Here is a 19,249-nt window from a genome sequence, read left to right on the forward strand (position 1 = left end):
CCACTCCTCGGTACAGACCAGGTAAGACCTAGAGAAGGAAGAGACCGCGGAAAGAAAGAGGCTTTTCGTGTTCCTTTCCTGCCTGTCACTGCCGAGAACCCGAGCGATCCTTCACCACACTGCAGCCGAGCTCTGCCACAGTTTCCCCTCTCTAAGTTGGGGGCGAGAGCGCTGGGCTTTCAGGACACGCTTGGTCCAGGAAGTCGCGCGCTGACATGGAGGGAGGGGGTGCATGTCCCTGGGAACCAGGCTGGCCGGCGGCGCGGCAGCGGGCAGTTTTCAGCGTTTGCAAAGCGCGCGGTGCAGTCGGAGAGTGTAGTAGCTCCTCCTCGGGAGCAGGGGGCGAGCTGGCACTCCCTAGGCCCGCGCGAGCTGGCGGGTGGGCGGGGCTGCGTGCTGGACTCGGCTCGCCTCGGCTCGCTTCGGCCGCGCTCGGCTGGCTGCGGTAAATCCGGGCTTGCGGCTGCTGATAGTCTGCGGCCGGGTGGTCCCTGCTGCGCATCCTGAGCCCCGAGAGCCATGCAGATGTCCTACGCCATCCGATGCGCCTTCTACCAGCTGCTGCTGGCCGCACTAATGCTGGTGGCGATGCTACAGCTGCTCTACCTGTCGCTGCTCTCCGGAATGCACGGACAGGACGAGCAAGACCAATATTTCGAGTTCTTCCCCCCGTCTCCGCGGTCGGTGGATCAAGTCAAGGCGCAGCTCCGCACCGCGCTGGCCTCCGGCGGCGTCCTGGACGCTAGCGGCGACTACCGCGTCTACAGGGGCCTACTGAAGACCACCATGGACCCCAACGATGTGATCCTGGCCACTCACGCCAGTGTGGACAACCTGCTGCACCTGTCAGGCCTGTTGGAGCGCTGGGAGGGCCCCCTATCTGTGTCGGTGTTTGCGGCCACCAAAGAGGAGGCGCAGCTGGCCACGGTGCTGACCTATGCACTGAGCAGCCACTGCCCCGATATGCGCGCCAGGGTCGCCATGCACCTTGTGTGCCCCTCGCGCTATGAGGCCGCCGTGCCTGACCCCCGGGAGCCAGGGGAGTTTGCCCTGTTGCGGTCCTGCCAGGAGGTCTTTGACAAGCTAGCCAGGGTAGCCCAGCCCGGGGTCAATTACGCGCTGGGTACCAATGTCTCCTACCCCAATAACCTGCTGAGGAATCTGGCTCGTGAGGGAGCCAACTATGCCCTGGTGATCGACGTGGACATGGTGCCTAGCGAGGGGCTGTGGAGAAGCCTGCGGGAAATGCTGGATCAGAGCAAGCAGTGGGCGGGCACAGCCCTGGTGGTGCCTGCCTTCGAGATCCGTCGAGCCCGTCGCATGCCCACCAACAAAAACGAGCTGCTGCAGCTCTACCAGGTGGGCGAGGTGCGGCCCTTCTATTATGGGCTGTGTACACCTTGCCAGGCGCCCACCAACTACTCCCGCTGGGTCAACCTGCCTGAAGAGACCTTGCTGAGGCCGTCCTACGTAGTCCCCTGGCAAGACCCCTGGGAGCCATTCTACGTGGCAGGAGGCAAGGTGCCCACCTTCGACGAGCGCTTTCGGCAGTATGGCTTCAATCGCATCAGCCAGGTGCTCATAAGGGAGAGGGCAGGAGAAATGGGACAAGAAAGATAGTGGAGTCAGGGAGCTATGAGTGGCCCTGGATGGAAAGGAGGCAATAAGGCAGGAGGGATCATAGTTCAGGAGGTGGTTGGATGGTTGGAAGATCCAGGATGCCTCCAGAGGAATGGGGATGCTGGAGTGAGCAGTGATGTCAGTCTCTGCCCTGGGAATGTCTTCAAACTTTGCTGATCTGTCTCTCCCTCTACAGGCCTGTGAGCTGCACGTGGCCGGATTCGATTTTGAGGTGCTGAACGAAGGTTTCCTGGTTCATAAGGGCTTCAAAGAAGCTTTGAAATTCCATCCCCAAAAGGAGGCTGAAAATCAGCACAATAAGATCCTTTACCGTCAGTTCAAACAGGAGTTGAAGGCCAAGTACCCTGACTCCCCACGTCACTGCTGAGCCTTTCCCTCCCCTAGTCTGAGAAGTCTCAGCCTCCTCCCTCCTTAGGCCTCCCCTCAGGCCTGACTTGGGTAAGAAATGTCACTCCACTTTACAGTGGTAGCTGTGGTGTTTGAACACTGGACTTGAATATGGGGTGCTGGGATCAAGCTTAACCACTAGCTTAACCACTAACTAGCTGTGTGGCCTTGAGCAAATCCTGTTCTCTCTCTGAGCCTCAGTTACCCCGTCTGTAAAAGGGAGGTGAGAATACCTACCTCACAGAACTGTTGGGAGGCTCAGATGAGATGCTATATGTGAAAACATTCTGTAAGCTTCGTACAAATGTGAAGTATTATTAATATTATTACAGTATTATTGTTGTTATTATTGTTATTATTATTAACAATTTTGGGTGGGCTACAGGAGAGCACAAAGTATGAATGGGGCACAGCTGAGAATTCTGAGTACTTAACAAAATGGACTTTTTGTAAAGATATCAGATGAGGACGTTGAATTTAGTTCTTAGTTTTGGGACGGGAACCTAAACTTCCTGGTTGTCTTAGGCCTCCTCGGGGAGAAAGGAAGGGTCTGCAGTTTCTGTGCGTGATAGTCTGAGATGTGTACCCTTGAATAGGCTGGGCTGGGTAATTTGCCTACCGATTACAATGTGTAATAAATGAGTTTTCACACCTATAGCTGGCTCCATTACTCTCCTGAAGCAGGCAGGGAGGGGGACGGGTTGCGGGTTCGCCCCTTTCACGCTGCGGGGAGGCGGCTGCAAACAGGCGCGCGGGCTGCAAAACAAGGAAAACACAAGGGCCTTTACTGCGAGCTGAAAGCCTGTGTGAATCTCGGTCGGTTGCTATGGAAACCGGCCCGCGGTATCCCAGCAAGCCTCGGCCCCAGCTGTCTAATTGCGAGCACTGCTACGGGCGCCTCCTGATGACGCATGCGGAAACGTGGGCAGGCCCCGCCCCAGGAGAAGTGGGACCGGCGCAGCTCTTCCGGGAGCCCCGCGGCAGCGGCCAATACCGGCAGCCTCCGGCACCTCTCAGGGAGTCTTGGAAGTGAAGCCGGAGGCCTCACTCCCTTCTGGTGCGTAACGCCAACTCTGATGCCTGGTTCACTCTCTCCGGCCAGTCGGTCGGAGCCGGCCCAATCTCCAAGGCCGAAGCGGCGACTAAACCGGCCGACGCGTGCGAAGGCCGCGGGACCGAAGCTGGCCGCGGAAGAGCCAGTGATTCTCCTGCCCGCGCCGGCACCTACGGAGATGGAGCCAGGCGGGAGGCTCTCGGCACGCCGCGGAGGGGCTGGGTTGGCTTCTTCGAGGGTAGGGAAGAATCTTCTTTCCAAAGAGGACTGCTTTCGACATGCTTACTTTCTGAGAAGATAAATTGCATATATATAGCGCCTTATGATTTGCTTTTCCATCCCTTACTGCATGCAGTCTTTACAACAGTCAGAGTAACAATGATTATCCTCTTTTTGTACCCAGGATAAAGAGGGGAGGTTGTGGTTTAATTTAGGTCACTCAGTAAACTCAGAGACAGCTGGAGAGACCGCCCTTTCTGGTCCTGAAAGGTAGGACTTACCTACTGTTGCGTCTTACAAAGTAAATATATATAACAGTGAAGAGGAATTGCAGTTTCTAAACTGCAGGAACTGAGGCTTGAGAATGGGGAGGATGAGGCTAGTTTGGCGAACCGAGGTTAGATTCAGATAACTCATGAAATCACTGAGGAATGTTTCCAAACTGTCTTCTAGACCAGTTAATTTACTCGAGTTGGTGTTTTCTACCATCACAGAGGCCAGAAGCTACCTAGAAGTTGAAGCCTAATCCCTGCCCTGCAAAAGTTTATTTTGTTTAATTTGTATTTGCAAATCCTCCAGTCATCAAGTGAGTCAGTACTGTGCTAGGTGCATAAAGCACATGTGTAGCCCTGCCCTGATGAGGCTTACAGACTGACTGGGGAGACAGACATGAGAAATAAGGAAGGATGTCTACATGGATCTAAAGGACAACACAGAAGTGCCCAGAGAAGAACATCACAGTGAAACAGAAGACCCTAGTAGGCAAAGAGATGATCTGTTGAGAAGGCTATTTAGTCTTCCTCTTGGGTAATCTTTTGGCAGCATTTGGCACTGTCACCTCTCTTTCATTTTGAAATTCTCTCTCCCCCTGCTTTGAGTTTTTCCTCCTCCATCTCTTGTTAATCTCCTTTTCCTTTTCTGGGGTCTCATCATCTGCCACTTTGGTGACCCTGGGAGTTCGTCATGAACCTCTTCTCACTCCACGCATTCTGCCTTGCTGTACCCTCTCCCAAGACCTGCATAACTCACTGTATGTGATGACCTGATCTCTACAGCCCAGATTTCTCTCTGAGGCTTAGACCCATGTGCCCCCAACCTGCCCCTTCTCTCGTTTCAAGGTCTTTACACATGCTACTCACTCGACTTGGAATGCTCCTTCCCTCAACCACCTCAGCTCATTTGCCTGGCCCATCTTCTGCAAGCCCTTGCTGCTGCAACAAGCTCCAGGTTCCAGTTAGATGCCTATCCCATATGCCCCTGGTCCTAACTCTTCTCACCACACAGTAATGATCTGCTTCTTGGCCTCAATCTCCCAGAAACTTGTAAGCTCCTTGAGATCAGAGACTATGTCTGTCTGTCACACTTGTGCACAGTACCTACCATAGTATCTGATGTTACCCAGTGTATATTAGATTTTCAGGAAATATTAAATGAGTGAATAAAAGAAGGAATGCTTAACAGTGTTCAGTGTTGCTGATAAGTCAATCTAAGATAAGCACTCAAAAATATCGGCATTAGGTACAGGGAGGTCGTTGGTTAACTGTACAGGATCAGTTTCAGCCAAGAGTGATGATACAGAAACAGATCAGAACAAGTGGGAGGTGAAAGGGTAGGAATAGCAAGTGTCCACAAGGCCTTGAAAAGTAGCTGTGAGGTGGAAAACAGGGGGCAGGTAAGTGGAATAGGGTGAGGTTTTGTGTTTCTGCTTTTTCTGTACAGTGGGAAATAGCTGAGTATGTCTACGGTTTCACGGGAAGGAGCTGTCAAGAGGGAGAGTTGAAGATGCAGGAGAGAGGGGAGCACTGATGACATCTTAGAAGAAGCAGGAAGAGATAGGGTCTGAGCAGAATGAGAAGACAAGAGCATTGTAGAGTGTTCTCAGGAAGAGAAGTGGAGGGGATTATAGGCAGAAGGAACAGCACAGTGAGTGGCGGGGGCTGGGGAGGAAGTACGTGGTGTATTTGAGAACTGACCATTAGATGGTGGGGTGGAGGAGCTGGAGTTCAAGTCTGGTCTCTGCAGGGCCTTGAAAGCCCTGGTCAGAATTTGGGCCAGTCCCATTAGGCAGTGAGGAGCCCGCCCTTGGCCTTTCCCATCTTATGAGTCATCACCTTGGCCAGTATCCCAGAATGGGCTCACCACCCACGTCCAAAGGCATGGGCCTTTCCCTGGCTCCCAGGCTTCTGGGAGATGTGCAGACAGGGTCACTTGCACCCACCCCACCCAGCCTGTGCGTGTGCTCAGGGTGTGGCGAGTCCAGTCACTTCCCCAGTTGTCCCCGTCTGCATTTAGGTGTGGTCTGACTCCCTGAGTGGCCACTTTCCCGCACGGAGCTGTGGGCAGTGGCAAGTGATGTCTCCACTCCTTCTCCCACAGCCCAGATGCCCATCCAGCCTCCAAGCAAAGACACAGAGGAGATGGAAGCCGAGGGCGACTCAGCTGCTGAGATGAATGGGGAGGAGGAGGAGAGCGAGGAGGAACAGAGCGGCAGCCAGACCGAATCCGAGGAGGAGAGCTCAGGTGAGCCCTGACACGCCTGTGCTCCCCGCCCGCTCCCCTCCAGCCGGCCCTGACCGGCCTCTTGTCGCAGAGATGGACGATGAGGACTACGAGCGGCGCCGCAGCGAGTGTGTCAGTGAAATGCTGGACCTGGAGAAGCAATTTTCCGAGCTGAAGGAGAAGTGAGTTAGGGACCCTGGGGCTGGGCTTCCAGGCAGCAGCAGGCCTGGTGCTGGACAGGGCTGGCAGGGGCCCAGAGCCAGTGAGGGCCTAACACCCGTCCCACAGTGGAGCAGGCACTCGGCCCATGTTTGACAGATGAGCACAGGGGTGCGTGACTGCCTTTTACCTCCCAGGTTGTTCAGGGAACGGCTGAGTCAACTGCGGGTGCGGCTGGAGGAGGTGGGAGCAGAGAGAGCACCCGAGTACACGGAGCCGCTCGGGGGGCTGCAGCGGAGCCTCAAGATCCGCATTCAGGTGGCAGGTCTGTGGGCTGTCCTGTGCCCTGTCCCCCCTCCAGAACCTGTGGCGCTCTGTCCCCTTCCTCCCTCACCCCTGCCCTGCCTCACCTGTGCTCCCGGCCCCCCTTTTTGGGCTCTTGGGTCCCTGGCCAAGCAGGGCCTCCCACCCCTCTCCCTCCACAGGGATCTACAAGGGCTTCTGTCTGGATGTGATCAGGAACAAGTATGAGTGTGAGCTGCAGGGAGCCAAGCAGCACCTGGAGGTGAATGTGCCAGGGCACTGGTGGGGGAGGGCTGAAATGGGCGCCGTCCCACCTGGCTGAGCTGCTCCCCTCTTCCAGAGCGAGAAGCTGCTGCTCTACGACACCCTGCAGGGAGAGCTGCAGGAGCGCATCCAGAGGCTGGAGGAGGACCGCCAGAGCCTGGACATCAGCTCCGGTGAGGCAAAGGGCCGGCCCGCCCCTGCCCCGGGCCCTGCCCTGTCAGTGCCCATCCCCCGGTCTGGACCTCAGCTTCCCTGCCTGCACAGGGGATTATAAGAGGACCTGTTTTGAGGGGTCGCTGTAGGGACTGAATGAAAGCAAGCGGAGAAGGGCCCAGCCCAGAGCCTGGCACACCATGGGGCTCAGGAAGAGCAGGTCCCCCACTCCCTGCTCTCTTTCTAGAACAGGAGGTGTCATTGTGACACACCCACACATGCCATGGCCACAGTGCCTACATTCACGCAGGGCACTGGGGAGGGAGAAATTGTCATCACGCCACCATCCATGAAACAAATGAAGAAACTGAGGCTCACAAAAGCACAGTGACCTCTTCCCCAGGGCTGACTTCAGCTTCCAACCCCAAGGCCAGGGTTCTCTCTGCCACCCTGGGGGTGGGTGATGGGGAAGAGCAGGCCTGGCCCATGTGAGGAACACAGACTACAAGGTGGGGGTGTCCTGGAAGGGCCAGCACCTGATCCTGACTCTGGTCTTGGGACACAGAGTGGTGGGATGACAAACTGCACGCCAGAGGCAGCTCGAAGACCTGGGACTCCCTGCCACCCAGCAAGAGGAAGAAGGCGCCTCTGGTTTCTGGTATCCTTCTACCCACAGTGGCCCGAGCTTGGCAGGACGTCAAGGTGGAGGCGGGTGGAGGGACATGGAAGGCAGAGGCAGACCAGACTTATTTATGGTCACTTGGCATCCTGTGCCTTTGTCCAGGCAAGTCTAGCTATCAGGGATACTTTATGGGGCCCTGGACCTTTCCTGGGCTCCGTGGACTGTAGAAAAGTAGAAACATCTGTCCAGAGATTCCCCCATAACTTCCTGAGTGAGGTCTCTTCTGAGGCCCTTCTGGCTTTCCCATGACATCCTGGGCATGTCCCAGGCTTTCCCACCCCTATTCCTTTGCTGACATTCCACCTTCCTCTCGGACGTCTTTCTACCTGTTCAGTCATCTCAGTTGCTACTTCCTCCATGAAGCCTCTCCTGGTCTCCCCCGGATGGCTAAGGCTTCTCTCTCCTCTGCACCCCTGTTTAGTACCTAAACTACACTGTGGCACCTGCATCCCACCTGGGAGTAGTTACCTCTGTCCCACCGCAGGTGCGAGCCTCTTCAGTCTGGGGCCTGAGGTGCCTTCACTCCCAGCACAGAGTTGAGTTGAATTGAATTCTCACGTGCACCCCACCCACCCCTGCCTGTATTCCTGCAGCAACCAGATTCTTAGGGCATCACCGTCTCCTGGTGATGGGAACTTGGTTCAAGCAGGGAGGGAAGAGTCTGGACTGTATGGACTTGAGGGGCGAATGGGAGGTGAGGGTGTGGAGATTTCAGGGATAGAGTGGCTGGTCCCCAGAGGGGAGTGCGAGACCGAAGGAGGATTGTTTTCAGGATAGAAGAGAGTAGGGTCCCTTTGCAGATGGGGAAAGGGGCCTGATGAGAAATGAACAAGATCTCTGAGTGAGTGGGATGGGCCTGGGCCTTCTGGCCTTGAGACCAGAGAGAGGAGGTGAGGGGAGCCAAAGGGTGGTAGGGTTGGGGCTTGGAACTCCCCCGTGGATTGGAGGGGTAGAATAGGCCATAGCAATGCTACCCCCACCCCACCAAGAATCTGAGGGCCAAGAGGTAGGTGGAGCCCAAGCTGTAACCGGGTTCCTCAGCTCCCTGCCCTGCTGTCCGTGGCACCCCTCTCCTGAGTGTTGGAGCTCCGAGGCCGAGGCCCATCACCTGCCCCATTGGCCAGGCCTCCTGCTTCCTTGACCCCTGCTGCAGGCCCTTACATCGTGTACATGCTGCAGGAGATCGACATCCTGGAGGACTGGACGGCTATCAAAAAGGTGGGTCCAGTGCTGCTTCTCTCAGGTTGGGGCTTGGCAGTGCACCCCCCACCCCTAGCCAGACACCAGCTTTGGCCTCTGCAGGCTCTCCACATGTGGACTCTCTTGAGGGCCTGAGGGCTCTCTGCTCAGAGGGTGCCGAGGTTCCCTGGCATTGCTGTGAGCTCACAAGCCACTGTTTGCCTGGGACCGCCCTGGAAGACAGAACTGGTCTGCATCAGCCCCTTCCTTGTTCAGGGCAGGTTGGGACGGGGCAGGAGGAGGGAGGGAGGGAAGGCAGGACAGCAGCCTGGCTGCTTGGGCCTCTACAGGAGAGCACAGCAGACCTTTGCCTAGACGAGGTCTTGTGCCCCCAACCCCAGAGAGGCAGATGTGGAGGGGGGACTTGCCTAGCTGGAGGCAGGCTCTCAGGGGGGTTTCCTTCTACCCACCCAGGCAAGGGCAGCTGTGTCCCCTCAGAAGAGAAAATCAGATGGTAAGAACCCCTGGTGTGTTCTGCCTCCCATTGCCCCATCCCCGGCCCAGCCTCCAGGAAGAGAGCCCAAGGGGAGGCAGGGGCTACATCAGATCAGTGACCTGAGAGTGAGGATGGTCTGGGTTTGAGGACGTTGTGGGAGTTAGGGTGGGGGTGGAGAAGCTGTAGGTTAACGGGACTGGGAGATGGCCCCCTCCCCACTGCCACCACCACCACCACCAGGAGTGCCTAGGGAGGGCTGGAATGCTGAACCTCAGCAGCTGGGTGGCCCTGGTGGGCCTGGAGTACCAGGGAGGCCTGTGGATGAGGGCTGAAGGGCTAACCTGTGCTCTTCTGGCCTCGCCTGCTCTAGGCTGGACTGAGGCCACCCTTCTCGTCCCCCTAGTTGAAGTGCCTGTCACCCTCTTGGTTCAGCTTCCTCTCACCTGCAGTGATTTTTTCTTCCCTTCCCGTGTACCCCTAGGACCTTGACTCTGCTGTTCACAGCCAGGGGGCCCCTTGGAGCAGCCGGCATCAAACCCAGGATACGAATTTTCCCGCTGCAGAAAAGCAGACTGCCAGGCCCTTCAGGTCTGCCAAGCTAGCTCTGGTGCTGCTGCTGGGCCCTCCTCTCCAGCCATCACCGGTCTGGACTCTTCCTCTGACCCTCCTCAGGGGCCTGTACAGCTTCAGCCTGAAGCTGCCCTAGCCAGGCAAGACTGTCTCCCCTATCCCCAACCAGCTCTCCCCGCCACTTCCCAAACATCAGCCTCCTCGGAGCCTTCCCTGACAGAGACCTGCCTGGTCTGAAGCCAAAGCAACATCCTTTCTGCTGACCTTGGACCTGGCTCCCTAGTCACTGAGCCAGTGAGCTGGGCTCCGCTTTGCAGGAACTCTGAGCCAGAAATTATATTTGGGGGGGCCTGTGTGTCCTGCCTGTTGCTGGAGGTGAGAAGGCAGGCTCCCCAGGTCTTCTCAAGAGGCCTTGGTGCCTGCCTCCCAGGTTTCAGAGAATGGAATTAAAGCTTTTCCTAGGGCATGACCTGCTTGTGTCTGATTTACCTTGCAAGGGAATTGGGCTCTCATGGGGAGTGCCTGAGATAGGCCGTCTCCTCTGGGGTCCCTGGTACCTCCTCTCACTACCTAGCAGGAGCTTACCCTCTCTGACTTGGGGTATAGGCTGGGGAAGGGGTGTTCTCCCACCCCCCACCCCCACAGAGGTTGGGTGCTGGGCCCTGGACTGCCTGGTGCTGCTGAGCAGAGTCTGAAGCAACATGTGGCACAGGCTGAACACGTGGCCTTGGGCAGGGAAGGGGGCTGGGTGCCTGGTGCTTGGAGACTGGGTCATGTCTGCACCTGCCCCAGTAGCTTGGCAGATTGGTGAGGCAGGCTGGCACGGCCGGTGCGCGTGGGAGGCAGCCATCAGCAGCACCGTGTGCTGACGACCTCACAGCCAGACTCCCCCCTGTTTAGCACTGAGTGTTGGAACCACCCCCAGAACCTCAGTTAAGCAGAGGGGTTAGTTTCCATGGAGACACAGCATCCTTTCTCCATGGCAACCTAAAATCCCAAAACCCAAGTTAGGCTCAGGAATGAGTCACTTTTAAACAGTAGGGGGCGCTCTCCCATAGGCTGACCACAGGGCCTTGACCCGATGAGCAATTGACCACAGACTTAAAGGTGCCCCAAGGGCAAGGTCTGGGCCTGTAGGGACATTGATGGGCCTTGCTTAACCCCTTCCTGCCCACCTGTATGGTTCAAGGGGGCTGGCAAGGCTGCAGGACATACAGCATGAAGGTGGTAGCCCCACAGCTGGGCCCTCGGAGTGCTGAGTGATACTTGCAGGGAGAGGATCCCTGCCCCTGGAGGCTGGGCGCAGAACAGAGGAAGCAGGCGCTGCCCGGGCTGAGTGGGCACACAAGAGTTAACTGTCGGGTGTGACAGGGCGAACCGCCCTCAGGAAGTGTTACTCACCACTGGGAATGTGAGTGCTCTTGCCTTGGGGGCTGGCTTATCCTCCTGAGTTCCAGGAGAAACCGAAGGAGCTCCCAGCCATGGAAACCCCTGGGGAGCCAGGAGCAGACCCTCTCGGAGCCCCCACCCGAACCAGCTTCTTGCCTGAACACCCAGAGAGAGAAAAGTTAGTGAAGTTGGAAGGGTAGCCCGATGGGGCAGGGAGGGACGGCAGAGCAGGGTCTCTCCTGGGGCAAAGGAGGGGGAGAGGGTTAGGTCAGGGTCCCAGCCTCTGGGCCCCTGCTTAGGTCTTGTGCCCGCCCCTAGGCCAGCCCAGGACCCTCTGTATGATGTGCCTGATGCCAGTGGTAGGCTGGCAGTTAGGCCCCAGCGGCCCGGGCGCACCGTGAGCCTGCGGGAGCGCCTGCTGCTCACCCGGCCCGTTTGGCTGCAGCTGAGGGCCAACGCCGCGGCTGCACTGCACGTGCTGAGGACTGAGCCCCCGGGGGTGAGTCTTTCCCCACCCCTGGGTCCTGGCGGCTAAGGGTGGGAGGGAGAGGGGCTGGACACGGAGGTCCTGATCCTCTGATCCCTGTCCACTCGCAGACATTCCTGGTGCGGAAATCTAACACTCGCCAGTGCCAAGCCCTGTGCGTGCGGCTGCCAGAGGCCAGTGGCCCCTCCTTCGTCTCCAGCCACTGCATCCAGGAGAACCCTGGGGGTGAGAGGGACTGGCCTGGCGGGAAGGGGCTGGAAGCCATCCGGGCAGGGCGCAGAGTGGGTTCCCCAGAGAACGACTTCACTGCCCATCCGTCTCTCAGGCGTCTCCTTGGAGGGCTCAGAACTCGTGTTCCTGGACCTCATCCAGCTCATCTGTGCCTACTGCCACACCCGGTGAGCCTGCCCACAGGGCACCTGCTGTTCATAGAGCCTTGCTCCCTGGGACACCCTGTCCTCCCCACCTGACAGTCCCTCTCAGTGCCCGCAGCCTGAAGCATTCTTCACCCCTGACTTACTGCTTCCCTCTCTGGCCTCAGGGACATCCTTCTCCTCCCGCTTCAGCTCCCCAGAGCCATCCGTCAGGCAGCCACCCACAAGGAGTTGGAAGCCATCTCCCATTTGGGCGTTGGTAAGCATGCCCCTGCTACCCATTGCACAGATAGACAAGCTGAGGCCAAGAGGGAAGGGGGAGGCATGTAAGCGCACAGCCTGAAGCCTGTACCTTTCCCTCCATCGGGCACCCTTCCTGAACCCCGAGGCCCCAAACGGCTTCTCTTCCCTAGAGTTCTGGAGCTCTTCCCTCAACACTAAGGCTCAGCTAGGCCCATCTGAAGGTCCACTGCTGCCCCGACTGAAGCCCCGGTCCCCGCAAGAGCTGGACCAGGGCACCGGAGCTGCCTTGTGCTTCTTCAACCCCCTGTTCCCAGGGGACCTGGGTCCCACCAAGCGGGAGAAGTTCAAGAGGAGCTTCAAAGTGCGCGTGTCCACAGAGTCCTCCAGTCCCCTGTCCCCCCCAGCTGTGCCACCTCCCCCAGTCCCAGTGCTGCCAGGGACAGCCCCCAACCAGACAGAAAGTTTGCCCCCTCGCCAGCTGTTGAGGAGGGAGAGCTCAGTGGGGTACCGTGTGCCTGGGGGCACCGGCCCCAGCCTCCCGCCACTGCCTTCCCTCCAGGAGGTGGATTGCGGCTCCCCCAGCAGCTCAGAGGAGGAGGGGGTACCAGGGTCCCAGGGGAGCCCAGAAACCTCACCCTGCCTGGGCCGCCGGCGGCCCCTACTTCGGTCCATGAGCGCTGCCTTCTGCTCCCTGCTGGCACCTGAACGGCAGGTGGGCCGTGTGGCCTCAGCGCTGATGCAGGACCGGCACACGGCCGTGGGCCAGCTGGTGCAGGACCTACTGACCCAGGTGCGGGCCAGCCCAGAGCCCCGGGAGCTGCAGGGTGTCCGTGAGGCACTGAGCCGGGCCCGGGCCATGCTGAGTGCGGAGCTGAGCCCTGAGAAGCTGCTGCCCCATGAACGGCTGGGTAAGGCTCTAGCTCAGAGCTCCGCTGGTGCAGCCTGTCTCCATAATTCCAGCTCTTCCGCATTCCACTCTCCACCTCTCCACAGTGCCAGCCTGTCTCTCTGAGTCTGTTTCACCGCTTTACAAACCCACCTTGTCTCACCACCATTCACATCAATTCCATCCACTGCCCGTCTCCCCCAACTCTCCCATGTCACCAAGATTCTTCCTCTTTTCCATCCTTCTCCCTCCCTGGTCATGCCGCTCCTTCCCAAGAACTAGCCCCCCACCCCCGCCCTGGTTCCCTGACCCCTGCCTGCCTCTCCCCCACAGAACGCATCCTGGAGAAGTCCCTGCATCGCTCTGTGCTCAAGCCTCTCCGGCCCATCCTGGTGGCCCGCCTACGGCGCCGGCTTTCCGCCAATGGCTCCCTGGGCCGCCTGGCTGAGGGCCTCCGCCTGGCCCGAGCCCAAGGTCCTGGAGTCTTCGGGTCCCACTTAAGCCTGCCCTCCCCAGTAGAGATGGAACAGGTGCGCCAGAAGCTGCTACAGCTGCTTCGCGCCTACTCACCCAGCGCCCAGGTCAAGCGGCTCCTGCAGGCCTGCAAGCTGCTCTACACAGCCCTGAGGACCCAGGCGGGTATGCCCCTCCCTCCACCTCCCGCTGGCCCCCTGCCAGGTCAGAGGCTGACTACCAAGCAGAAGCTCCAGGAACAGCACAACAGGGAGGAGAAAAAAAACAAAGGGTCCAATCCTCCCGTTTCACAGATGGTAAAACTGTGGCCCAGAAAGTAGAGCGTCTACTGCCTAGGCCCTGCCCCTAGTTGCCATAGAGACCACATTGCCCAAGTCCTGGCGGGCAGAGGGGAGGGTCAATTTCTAAGACACATAGTGGATTCTGAGCTTGGGGCCCCCGGAGGAGCCTGAAGCTCCCTCCTCCACTGCCCCACAGGGGAGGGTGCGGGGGCTGATGAGTTCCTCCCACTGCTGAGCCTCGTCCTGGCCCAGTGTGACCTTCCTGAGCTGCTGCTGGAGGCCGAGTATATGTCAGAGCTGCTGGAGCCTGCCCTGCTCACTGGAGAGGGTGAGGGACCCCACACTTCCCTCCTGTCTGGGTGAGGCTGGGGTGCTTTAGTGGCTGCGTGGCCCTGACTAAGCAGGGGAGAGGGAAGAGCAGGCCACTCACACCCAGAGCTGCATTCATCCCCTTGTGTCCCAGGCGGCTACTACCTGACCAGCCTCTCAGCCAGTTTGGCCCTGCTGAGCGGCCTGAACGAGGCTCACACCCTCCCTCTGAGCCCCTCCCAGGAGCTGCAGCGCTCCGTCAGTCTCTGGGAGCAGCGCCGCCTGCCCGCTACCCACAGCTGCCAGGTAACAGGAACCCACTCCACACTGTCCAGGCCTGGGGAGAGTCTGGCATCGTCTGGTGTATTCCCCTCCTCTGCCCAGTGAGGCCCAGCAGGGGAAGGGCTAGTCCTGTGTCACCCTGCAACAGAATCAGCTCCCTGTGCTGAACACATATCCAAGCCAGCCCTTCTAGAGGGTGCATTCCAGGAGCCAGCGTGGGCGCAGTGCTCCAGGGGCTCAGGCCTGGATCTTCGCAGAAACTCTGAAGTAGGATCATTATTATCCCCACTTTACAGATGAGGAAACTGAGACACAACATAGAGAGGGAAAGGGACATAGGCAGGCTCAGGCCCCAGATCCTGGCTTCCAGCTTACGCCCCCCTTGCCCTCCCATCGGGGCTCAGGCCTGGTGTCCACAGAGCCAGAAAGCATCTCTGCCCTTCACCCTCCCTCCGTCCAGTCAAAGGACCCTCCCTAGCTTTGGGTTAAGAGTCCAGATTTTGTAGCCAGATCTTAGGTCCAAATCCTAACTCTGCTCTTTTCTGGCTATGGGAGCTTGGGGCAAGTTATGTAACCTCTCTGTGCCTCGGTTTTCTCATCTATAAAATGGGGTGATAGTACCCAACTTCTGGGGGTAACATTCAGGACAAGCGCTTAAGGCACCGGGTAAGCGCTGAGTGTGATTGTTATGCTGTAACGGTGCGCGGGGGCCATCCTTCCAGCCCAAGCACAGCCCTCCCGTCCTCAGAGCACCCCCTTGGAGCTCACCTTATCCACAAAGCTTTCACCACTGGTTCTACCAGTGGGTCTGTACCATCCCACCCTTGTTCCTGCAGAGCGTACACCAGAACCTCAAGCTTTGCAGCCAGATTTGCACCCGGCAGGACTGAGTTCTTGTTTTTGCTTCTCCTCCTGCACAGCACCTCCTCCGAGTAGCCTACCAGGACCCCAGCAGTGGCTGTACCTCCAAGACCCTGGCCGTGCCCCCAGGGGCCTCGATTGCCATGCTGAACAAGCTCTGTGCCACCAAGTTCCGAGTAACCCAGCCTGACGCTTTTGGCCTCTTCCTGTACAAGGAACAGGACTACCACCGCCTGCCCCCCGGAGTCCTGGCCCACAGGCTCCCCACAACCGGCTACCTCGTCTACCGCCGGGCAGAGCGGCCTGAGACCCAGGACACCTCACCTGGGGCTGCAACAGAGGAGGGCAGTGAGGGGCCAGAGGCAGGGGGCAGGGAGGAAGAGAAAGGGGGCCAGGGAGATGGGAACATTGAGGTCAAAGCTCGTCCCTGGGACAGCAGGGGAGAGTCTGAGACAATTGCAGAGGGGCATGAGGGCCAGGCCAGGGGAGGCCCTGCTCCACCAAGAGGGCCAGAGGCTGAGGGAAGCCGGGCAACAGAGAAGTAGCCGGGAGTGAACAGAAGGGCCATTTGGGGCAGAAAACTCTGAGCCTGCTGGGAAGGCCTTCCAGAGCCATCAGCCCCACCAGCCAAGGCCACCGCCCCCTTAGCCTTCCCTACCCAGGCCACTCCTGTGTCTGCCACCACCTCTGACTGTCCAGCTCTGTGATCCCACCTGCTGGGAAGTGACTGGACTGGCCACATCTAGGGCACTGGAATAAAGCTGAGGGGATACAGGGGACCCCAGACCAAGGGCCCAAGGCCTTTTGCCTCTCGGCCTTCTCCCCAAGCTGGAGGCCAGCCAGCCTGCAGTGGTGAGTGTGCCAAACAGGGGACAAATCCAACGGGGACCCAGACTCTGGCAGCAGGGGAGAGGCACAGCCTAGGCAGCCCTTCCAGGCTCTAAAAGGCACCCCCACTCTTGGGTATCAGGAGGATTCAGGGAAGCAGCATGGGCTCAGGGCCTAGTACTGCCCCAGACCACCTGGAGGCTGAGCACCTCCAAACCTCAGTGTCCTCCCCTGTAGAGTGGGGTGCTTGTGCTGCCCTGCCTTCGCCCAGGAAACCTTCCAGGGGTCCAAGATGGACAATTTTGCTGCTAAGCAGAGCTCAGACTAGGGGAAAGGGGGGGAAGGAGGTTGGATGTTAGCAACCCCCCCCCCCCACCAGGGTCTGCACTCACCGAAGGGAGAGGTTCTCTAGGCAGCCCAGGGGACATCCTGGAGGTCGGGTCCAGCCAAGAGAGCACCTGAGTTCCAGTCTTTCCCCAAGATGGGAGGCCCTCCCAAGCACTCTGGTGTCCCAGGGTAACTGGGTAGAGGAGACAGACTTCTGAAATGGAGTGAGGACTTGGAAACAATTTTCTCTGCACTTAAATCTTTTGGACCTCGCAAAAGCTTCACAGGAGGCAGGGCCTGGCTTATTACCCACTGAGGTTTGGGAAACTGACTCTAAGATACCACACAGCAGGCCATTAGGTGTTCCCACACCCAAACCAGGAGTCAGGCTCCAACTCTTTGTTCTAAGCCACGGATAAATTAACCCTCAAGGCCCACAGACCCCAAAGGGAGGCCAAGAATAGGCCGCATGCCAAGGAGCAAAGAAAATACTGAAAACCACCACAAGGGGGTGCATGTGGCCCAGGAAGCACCTGATGGGCAAAGGCAGCTCCAGGACGTTAGATGGTCACTGGCTTTGGCCTCTTGCAGCCGCCAGGCACCTGGGGACAGTGCAGGGGGGGGGCCAAGGCTGCCGGCCTTCGGCTCTGTGGGAGGCAGGGGTCTGGATGAAGCCAGCTCAGGGGGCCACTCCCTGGGAAGGAACCATCCCCTGGTGGAAGGAGGACCGGACCCCATCCAGCCTCTGAGGTGCCCCCTCAGGGGCTGTGTGCAGAGGAACACCAGCCACATGTGAGCCATGACAACTGGATATCCTGGACGTTGGGGTTCCAGACACTCCAGATACTGCCCAGGTGCAGGGCTCCCAAATTCCTCACTAGGCCACCAGCAGCTCTTCCTCCCCCATATCTACCACTCAAGCTTCTCCCTGGTGGGGAGTCTCCCCTTCATTCTTTGTATGTCCTCCCAGAGCCCACGCCCACCCCAGTGCCTTGTACAGTGCTGAGCACACCACAGGCGCTCAATAAATGTTTTCTACTGATTGGAGTCTGATAACTAAGAGTAAAAGGCAGTGAGGTGGGAAGCTGGGAGGTTAAGGGAGGGCTGAGTTCTGGGAATCAAACACAGGATGTCTCAAGTTCAGTCTCAGAGGAAAGACCTGGAAGGGTTGCAGAGGGTGTTCAGAGAACCCCAGGGCCGGATATGGAGCTGGTCTCATGAGAACTAGGACTGGCCCAGGCTTATCTGGGTTCCTGCTAGGGGGCCTTGGCAAGCCCCTCCCACCCATTTCCAGTGCTCAGCCCTCATTCCTGGCTCTGGGAATTCGTCATGTCCCCAGTGCTGGCTCATCAGAGCACTGCCAGGCCTGCCTGCTGCCTTAATCTTCTGGTTTATCTCCTGAAGAGATTCTGATGGGTGAGGGGTCCTGGCCAGGTAAATCAGCACAACCAAAGGTCGTGAGATGGAGACTGGGGCTCCCGGTAGAGCAGGCAATGATAGGCCAGTCTAGGACTGATCTCGTTATCCCCATTTTACAGATGAGGAAACAGGCTTGTTATGAGGCAAAGCACCCAGACCAGATTCCACAGAGCTTTGGATACTTCAGTCCTCCAAAACAGAAGGACCTGTTTACTCATTCACTCAGCAATAATCTGTTGTGTCCGTATAGACCAAGTACCAGCCAGAGGGTGACAGGTGGGATCTGGGCAATAACGGTCTACTGTGTGCTTGGCTTGTGTACTGCCTCCCACTCCCACCAATCCTTGCCTCCCACCTCTGGCCTTCTGGAAGAGGAAGTCAAGGCTCTTAGAGGTGCCATGTCTTACCCAGCGTCCACTGCTCCAGGGCAGGGCTGAAGCCCTGACATTTGGGTCTTTGCAGGAGCAGACAAGTCATTTCCTCACTTGAGAATGTACTTAATCACCTCACAGTAGTTCTGTGTGTGTTTGTTTATTGTCTGTCTTCTTCACTAGAAGGCCAGAACCAAGTCATCCTTGTTCCCTGATAAGTCTTGGGGGTCTAGAACAATGCCTGGCCCAGAACTGACACTTAGGAAGTGTATGTGGAATGACTGACTCAGGAAGGCAGCCTAAACCATTCATCCGAGTTCTTGGGAAGTGGTGCTGTGTATTCTCCATCAGTGCCACCAGGGGGCGAGTGTGCCTGTTCCCAGTCACTTGCCAGGTTTTCTTCTCCCCTGAGGCCACCTAGGGACCCAGGACTGTCCTGCTAATGGAAGTTGGAAAGGGAATGAGGAAAGGGCCGCTTCCCACTCCGGGGCCCTCTGGCCAGGCAGGCTTAGGAGCCAGGCCTGTAGGGTGGCCTGAGAGGAGACCTTGCGAGCGGTGAGGAGGAAGGCCGTCACTGAGACCCACAACAGCATCCTGATTCACCTTCAGCACAAAGCGTTTAACATCCTGCCACGGCCTTGTGACCACGTTCATGCCCACAGCTTAATACACAAACATCCTGACTCATTTACACACAGGGTATGTGATGCCCGGTGTGCCACGGTCAGGCACAGTAACACCTGGCCACCACCACACTTAACAGGAACACCCAGAGTGTGAGAAACACCCTGACACTATTAACCATTCATGCCCTGCAGAAATGGGACATGGTGACATACATGGGCCTCTTCGCCTCCGAGCCACACCCTGACACAGACATCTCTAGATCTGCAAACCCTGAGATACTCCCTCAACACCCTCCCCCTGGAGTTCAGAATGTAACTCCCTGACACACACATGGGGACAGGCCCACCCAGAGATGTGCAGTGACCTGCTACATGAGGACTCCGTGCACACTGCTACCTGCCCATACCAGACTTCCGCGGACACCCCCAGCCCCCGACTTGGTCAGGCTTCCTCCTCTCCACGCTGCACAGACATGGAAGCACAGA

The 19,249-nt window shown here is 58.0% G+C and overlaps 3 protein-coding genes across 5 annotated transcripts; all 3 read left to right on the forward strand.

The window, feature by feature from the left end:
- Nucleotides 1–388: 388 nt before the first annotated feature.
- On the forward strand, nucleotides 389–2,683 carry B4GAT1 (beta-1,4-glucuronyltransferase 1). Its single transcript, XM_010956662.3, has 2 exons — nucleotides 389–1,575; nucleotides 1,817–2,683. The coding sequence occupies exons 1-2, from the start codon at nucleotides 520–522 to the stop codon at nucleotides 2,006–2,008; spliced, it is 1,248 nt and encodes a 415-aa protein (XP_010954964.1). The 5' UTR covers nucleotides 389–519; the 3' UTR covers nucleotides 2,009–2,683.
- A 246-nt stretch (nucleotides 2,684–2,929) lies between these two features.
- Nucleotides 2,930–10,075, forward strand: BRMS1 (BRMS1 transcriptional repressor and anoikis regulator). 3 transcript variants are annotated; one of them, XM_074371688.1, is made up of 11 exons: nucleotides 2,968–3,085; nucleotides 3,486–3,571; nucleotides 5,678–5,821; nucleotides 5,892–5,982; nucleotides 6,157–6,284; nucleotides 6,445–6,524; nucleotides 6,603–6,699; nucleotides 7,245–7,337; nucleotides 8,515–8,579; nucleotides 9,015–9,054; nucleotides 9,518–10,075. In XM_074371688.1, exons 3-11 carry the CDS (start codon nucleotides 5,683–5,685, stop codon nucleotides 9,523–9,525), a joined length of 741 nt encoding a protein of 246 aa, XP_074227789.1. In that variant the 5' UTR covers nucleotides 2,968–3,085; nucleotides 3,486–3,571; nucleotides 5,678–5,682; the 3' UTR covers nucleotides 9,526–10,075. The 3 variants fall into 3 exon arrangements, with proteins under 3 accessions (XP_010954961.1, XP_074227789.1, XP_074227790.1); XM_010956659.3 differs by lacking the exon at nucleotides 3,486–3,571 and having other exon boundaries at nucleotides 2,930–3,085; XM_074371689.1 differs by lacking the exons at nucleotides 2,968–3,085; nucleotides 3,486–3,571 and adding an exon at nucleotides 3,115–3,320.
- Nucleotides 10,076–11,020: 945 nt separating this feature from the next.
- RIN1 (Ras and Rab interactor 1) lies at nucleotides 11,021–17,389 on the forward strand. Its single transcript, XM_010956657.3, has 10 exons — nucleotides 11,021–11,173; nucleotides 11,314–11,494; nucleotides 11,593–11,707; nucleotides 11,808–11,880; nucleotides 12,024–12,115; nucleotides 12,270–13,007; nucleotides 13,319–13,624; nucleotides 13,937–14,068; nucleotides 14,204–14,355; nucleotides 15,252–17,389. The coding sequence occupies exons 1-10, from the start codon at nucleotides 11,088–11,090 to the stop codon at nucleotides 15,735–15,737; spliced, it is 2,361 nt and encodes a 786-aa protein (XP_010954959.1). The 5' UTR covers nucleotides 11,021–11,087; the 3' UTR covers nucleotides 15,738–17,389.
- Nucleotides 17,390–19,249: the final 1,860 nt, after the last annotated feature.

Source organism: Camelus bactrianus, chromosome 10, assembly GCF_048773025.1.
Source record: "Camelus bactrianus isolate YW-2024 breed Bactrian camel chromosome 10, ASM4877302v1, whole genome shotgun sequence".
NCBI classification, from domain to species: Eukaryota; Metazoa; Chordata; class Mammalia; order Artiodactyla; family Camelidae; genus Camelus; species Camelus bactrianus.